The sequence below is a fragment of the Pygoscelis adeliae genome, unplaced genomic scaffold (assembly GCF_000699105.1).
Source record: "Pygoscelis adeliae isolate BGI_AS28 unplaced genomic scaffold, ASM69910v1 Scaffold595, whole genome shotgun sequence".
Taxonomy (NCBI): Eukaryota; Metazoa; Chordata; class Aves; order Sphenisciformes; family Spheniscidae; genus Pygoscelis; species Pygoscelis adeliae.
The window spans coordinates 267,156-273,752 of record NW_008824857.1 but is presented as its reverse complement, the minus strand read 5'-3'; the positions used below and the strand labels follow the sequence as shown (position 1 = coordinate 273,752).

Here is a 6,597-nt window from a genome sequence, read left to right as displayed (position 1 = left end):
GGGGTGACGCGGTGTCGGGGCCGTACCCCCGGCAGCACCCCCGGGCTGCCGCGAACGTGCGAGGCCGCCTCGCCTGAGCAAGGCGAGCACTGTCCTCTAACGGGTTTTGCTCACGGTTAACAAAGGTTTTGTGTCACAGGTTTTCCCTGGGCCCAGCACAACAGCAAGTTTCCTTCCCTTCCTGTTACTTAGCTGCTCTTGGCACCAAAATTAAGCCCCGTGTGCCGGAGCACCGACTGTAGTGCCACAGGCAGGGCAGCCCGGCTGGTCCTGCATCCCGGCGGTCCCGAAGGGGGTGATCCGAGGCAGCGCGGGACCCGCCAGCCCTTTCAGCGCTTGAACTTTGCACGGGGACAGGAGATCGCGGATAAGGCAGCAAACCGAAAAAAGAGAGAAGAGAAAAGCAAAACAGAGCTAATTGGACTCTCTTTCCACTCAGTTTTGCTATTTATTTCCTGAAAAGTGAAAAACGCATTTGCTGCCGCAGATCTGTAAGCTGACAGAGGGATCAGAAGTCACCAAATTTCATTTTCTGGCTCAGCATCGCTTCTTTTAGCTACAGACTGAATCGCAATGCGCTGCATGACACGAAGAGCCAGTTAACGGCTCCCGTGTCTTCCTCCGGCCCCTCACTGCCTTGCATAAAATCTTCGCTCGCTAACCGGCTTCAATTGCTGTTCTTGTTCTAGACCATTCTCCACCCCCTGTGTGTAAAATATCCCCCTTCCACCAAGTACAGAAGATGCTTTCTGACTGAACTCATCAAAAAGGTAGTGCTTGCTTTTCTTGGTGGTTGCAACTCTTTTTTTTTTTTTTTTCCCCTTGAATATATGCCAGTTTTACATTATGGGCCAAGCTGAATTACTTGTATTAACAAAAAATAGCATTCAGTGTAAATACTGTGGCCGGTGATGTATTAAACTGGCACTTAATGCGTGTACGTTTTCTGTTTCATGACAACCAATTTGATACCTGACGCAGCCCCGTTCTCTTTCGCACAGCATGAATCCACAGCAGCTGAACCCCTGGATGAACTGTACGATACGCTGGCAGGAATTTTAAATGAAGAAGAATCTACTCACTGTTACAAAAACTACTTACTGGTAAGGACCAACGCTGCATTGTTATAAACCACTTTTAATCCTCTGAGCTAAGCAATAATTGCCTTTAGAAGTAGCCCCCCAGAAACCCAAAGCGCTTCCTACCTTTTTCCAGGTGCTCATACTGATTGTAAACTGCGAAATCCATTGCCTGTGCTGATCCCTCCCTCTCTTCACGTGTGTCCCCTCCAGCCCACGGGAGAGCCTGTTACCCTTTCCGAGAGCGTGGCCATTATCTCTGGAGGAACCACGGGGCTCGTCACGTGGGACGCTGCTCTTCATCTCGCTGAATGGGCAATAGAGAACTCTGCGGTTTTCAGTAACAGGTAACGACAGCAGCACAGACGGCAAGATGGGGAAAGAAGGCAAGGTATTTCCGTTCGTATCGTGAGCGAGCTATGCAGCTGTAATTCAATAATACACAGTATTTACCCCCCCCCAAATAACTGAAATGACTACACCCTTTTGCTACCGGCCAACTGCTGCTCTTGTCTGTTCTGCAACAGTCAAACTTTAACCCAGGAGGGGACCTCGTAGTTATTTTAAGACAGGTTTTAGGATCAAAACCATTACACCACGCAGTCAGACATGCTCCGTAAAGTAGGCTGTTAAACTTCAGCTACCGCGCTCTCTAGCCAGTACCTTTACCTAGTGCGCTTCACTCTATGACGGGACTCATCTCACCTAATTTTCGATGTGAGCACATCTAACTCCATAGTCTAGACGTTGTTTATAAGCAGTCGAGAGGAATAAGCACTTTTGAGGGAAGACTCAGCTAAGTTAATTTTAAATATCGACCTCTCAAGGAAGGAACTGTGCTGCTGAAGTGTCTGTTTCTCTCCACTGACTATGACAAGAACTGGACAACCAGTTTAGGCGGAGACGACCATGCTGCAGAAGCCTAAAAGCAGGTGGAACGTATCTCTCCCCAGCAGTGGAAATGCTTTGTACCACACACAGAAGCAGTCTTTCAAGTACTTCATTTTTATGCTTGTAATTGCATCTTCAGTGTTTACCAGTTGTTTGAAGCAAAGATTAGATTGTAGATGGTTTACTCAAAAATTATTGAAATAATCTGTAACCGATTTTACCTTTAGATACACTTAGAACGTTTGGATTTCCTAACTCAGTTTAGAGTCCTAATAAGTACTTTTTTACTCCGTTACCCTTCAGGACAGTCTTGGAACTAGGAAGCGGGATCGGCTTCACTGGAATTGCAATCTGTAAAACCTGCAGTCCCAAGACATACATATTTAGTGACTGCCACCCCGGTGTTCTCAGAGAGCTGACAGAGAACATCCGTTTGAACGGCTTTGTCTTGGAGCCTGACGCTACTCGTCGTATCCAAACGGAGTCCCAAGGCCAGGAGGCAGAAGCAAGGAATTGCCAAACCCCAAAACTAATTGTTGCAGAACTTGACTGGGGCTCAGTTACAGAAAAACAACTGTTGGATCTTCAGCCCGACGTCATCGTTGCAGCAGGTGCTTTGCACTCCCGATTACGCCTCACTGCGTGCTGTCGTGCAGGAACAGGCAGGTTAGAGAGAGAAAGGCAAAGGTAGCTGTGGGCGGGATTCACTCGGCCCTTCTCCAGTTACCGTACCTGGAAGCGTATGACAGATCTTCTCCCCGCTCATTTCGCCATTCCGTCTTTTTCAGATATTCAGCAGTTGTTTACGTAAGACTGAAAAGTAAATTATTTTTCCCTTCCGTATTTTTTTTTTTCAAAAGTCCAGATAGAGGGATGATACATCTGCCACTTTCAACAGCCTCATCAATAACTGGCAGTCTTAGCATTCTCTTGAGGGATAACGCATATTTTTAAAAGAAAGTAACTTTTTTGGAACTTGCCTATGTAGAAATCTGGAGGGAGTTTATAAAAATCTAATAATGGAAAATCTAGCAATAGTAAGATCTTGTAGCTGTAGCTACAGGATTTTACTCCCCGATTTGGGGCTTTGCAAAGCAAAAATTACTTAAGAATTTAGGTGAAAAAAATGACAAAGTATACTGCCTTTGTCACCGAAGTATCGCGTGATGCATTAAATATGTGACTTCTGTACAACGAAGTCACTGCATGTCCGTTACCTCATGCCAACCATACCCTTCAGAGAATGCACAAGCCAGCCCAAGCTGGACTCGTGAAGGCGAGGCGATTCAAAACCGAAGGCGATTTCTGTGTCCCCACTATCTGCTGTTACTAGTTACCGCAGGACGTAACTGGAGTTACGCCAGGAGTAGCTGGTGTGTCTGTCGCTGGTACGCGTACGCGCCTCGGCACTTCGGTGTAGTAAACCACCACCGCTTGAGCGTCAGCCCCGAACACGAGACCGAGACATTCCAGACTGACAGTGCTGATGAGTAAGGCTGACATTTTGTACCCCTTAGCGATCAGTTTTACCTTCATCGCTATTTCTGCTGTCGAGGAAACTATTCAAGGTGAAAACTGCTGCAGGTCCAGTCAAGTCTTTCGCAATCAGCCTCTCAAATACAGATTTTGAACAATGCGGTTTGGTTCTGCTAAGGACAGTCGCTAACAGGGAGTACCAGTGCTCAATGTTTTTGCTGTCTCCCTTAAGATGGGCTTAAATACAGTGTCTGACAATCCGTTTACAAAAAGGAGCACTGATTTTTAGTGATTTTGGACCGATGTTAGAGATGAGGGCAGCCTGACATAGCACGTAAAACAGAGGCGTTTTCTAAGATCTCTTCTTGGGAATTTTTAACCCTGAATACAAAAATCATATTCTCCTGCAAGGTCTTTCATGTTTTTGTTTTGTAGTTTTCATTCTGCTTTTTGCTCAATTCTCAATAACTATTGAATTTTTTCCTTTTTGTGCAGATGTGGTATATGATCCAGAGATAACTTTCGCCCTTATTGGTATGCTACAAAAACTCTCCACTTTCAGAGCAGATAGAAAACGTCCCGAGGTCTACATTGCTTTCACAATTCGTAATCCAGACACGTATCACCTCTTCCAGACTGAACTTGGTAGGTGCCTTTTTCATGAAGCGTATCAATAGTTACGGCCTTTCCCCACTATTTAATCTGTAGTAGAGATGAACAGGAGCATTTTTTGGCGACGGGTATTGTCCAATAGCGAGATTCTTATCCTAGAGCTGGATTTAAGAGCGGTCTGCCCGAGAGCAGTAACTTTTCCACATGGATTTGATCAGGAGATTGGAACTTAGCTTTTTGCTACATCCCGTCTATCACAACTCACATCTGTTAGCGCCAGCTTGAGATGAACCCCAAGCGTGGTGGCAATAGGAAACTAAAAAAGGGTTAAGCTTGAAGGAGGAAAACCATCTGCGCGGCGCTGCCACAGTGGTAACATTCAAGATAAAAAAAATAGGGAGGGATTTTTGATTTTTCTTCGTATACTCTTCAGAAGCCTGCCTTTTGCAGTCTACTAGCTGTACAGCTGGTCCGCAGCAATTGGTTGATTCCCAGAGTTATGCTGAGCGCATAGCGGAAGCGCTGCTGTTCGTTTTTAAAAACACGTACTACAGGCATTGCCTGTAGCTTGCTTTAACAGCGCGCTAACGATCTCTTCTGACAGAACTCGACATGCAACTTTTGCTCTTCATTTTATTAAGCAGAAATATGATTCCCAGCGTTTCTCTTTACAGATAAAGCTGGGATCGGATGGCAGATTATTCCAGCCCACAGCAACAGTATGTTCCTCTATGACGTGCAGCCAAACGTAACTATTCTACAGCTGTTTATATAGTCTTGGCAAATATGACATAATTAGAATTTCCAATAGGAGCGATCTCGTCCTTGCAACAGGATTATCTTCAATTCTGGAAACGTACATGAGAGGCGCTGGGGATACAGCTATATGCACGGACTGTTGTCAAAGCGAGTTACCTTTCTTCCTGTAATTGTCAGCATGTACGCAAGCAAGCTGCTGCCCCGGAAAAGTATCTGTGAACCTCGGGCAACAGGGAAAAAAAAAAGCCCTAATGATACTGCGCTGCGATTCTGTAGAAGGCAACAGAATTGGTTTGGTTTGTTTTGTTTTCAAACTGCGTTTTGATTTGTAAATAACAGAGGCACATCTGCAGGATCACAGGATGAGCATCTCACACTGACAAGGGAGCAAACCAATGTTTCATAGTAATAAATACTCTTTAATATTAAAACCAGCTGTAATTGTCTGCTCTGCTTTTTTATCCTTGTCTGTATCTACTCGCATACTTGCAGTAGGGGTCATCTTAAAAATGAGTAATACCTACAGTGAATGTAGTAGATAATGTCGCAAGCTTACATGATGCTGTAAGGGGAGGCAATAGACTCTGCTGTAAGTCAGGTGCATCTTTGCTCTGGAGCGATGACAAAAATCAGAACTTGATTGACGTTTCTCTCACGTAAGGACTGTCACTTCCACAACTAGCTATGGGGAAGCCATCCTCCCAGGCCGGCCAGAAAAACAAACAGAAGAATCGTGCTCTCCAGCAATGCTCTACGTGTACTGCAAGGAGGAAGAACTGAGCTCACCTTCTTTGGAACTTTCCATAATCCATGAATCATTTTCCTGTTGGACGGTGTCGGTCCTGAGGCGCAAAATCAAACGTGCTGCTCTTTCTCCTCTTTTGACTTCCTTTTCTGTACCTTGTTTTAAAAGCTACTTAAAGGAAAATGAACAAATACTTCAGCCTCCTCCTCCTTCTGTAGTAATGGAGAGAAAATGGACGATAGGTAACTGGAAACTTGAAAAATCATCTTATTCTTCAAGCTGAAGGAGGGCACGACTGCTAGTATTAAGTTGGACATACAGAAGTAACCCCACCCCAGATTTTAGCTACCTCTGCCCGAGAAGGAAGAATTCAAAGGTTCTAAAATTTCTAGAGTAAATGCACGCTAGCAGCCCAAACAGGAGCTCCTTTATCTCCCCTTACACAAAATCCTTCAAGTCGCTCAGAAGTTCTGTACAGATGGCTCATTTTGGATCCAAAAAAATTTATTCTAGGAAGATGAAACCTCTCTAAAGCTTTTGGCATCACTGTTTTAATTAGAGAAGTGCCTAATTTACCTCCACGTGCACATCAATGGATGAAAGGGAACAGCCAAACCACCGGAGAGGATTTTGTTTGAAAACGGAGGGGAGGGGGGGGCAGGAAATCGCCAAATAAATCTCTATGGATCATTCTTCAGCCAATGAACTAGTGAAACTGCCAACCTCCTGCAGTAAGCAGCCTGGACTCAGGCTTTTCACCTTCCCACCAGTGGAACCAAATCACTGTCACCGATCTTTTTTCACAAGAGAGAATGTCTACTGTAACCACGGCACAGGAGGGGAAAGGCGAGATTAGCAAACGGCTCTCTAGCTTGACAAAAGCAGATATTAAACGATTACTCAGTAAGCGGGTTTAAAAATGCTGGTGCAGAACCCATTGTAATCACCTACCACCACTGAACTAGGAACTCTGAAGAGCAGTAAGCACATGATAAAACCACACACGTTTATTCCTTAAATGACTGACATCTATGT

General features: G+C 45.0%; 1 protein-coding gene across 1 annotated transcript; it reads left to right on the top strand.

The window, feature by feature from the left end:
* The first annotated feature begins 573 nt into the window (after positions 1-573).
* Positions 574-5,255, top strand: FAM86A (family with sequence similarity 86, member A). The gene is made up of 8 exons (XM_009324316.1): positions 574-594; positions 690-770; positions 1,002-1,103; positions 1,293-1,426; positions 2,274-2,581; positions 3,942-4,091; positions 4,733-4,777; positions 4,870-5,255. The coding sequence occupies exons 1-8, from the start codon at positions 574-576 to the stop codon at positions 4,920-4,922; spliced, it is 894 nt and encodes a 297-aa protein (XP_009322591.1). The 3' UTR covers positions 4,923-5,255.
* The last annotated feature ends 1,342 nt before the right edge of the window (positions 5,256-6,597 follow it).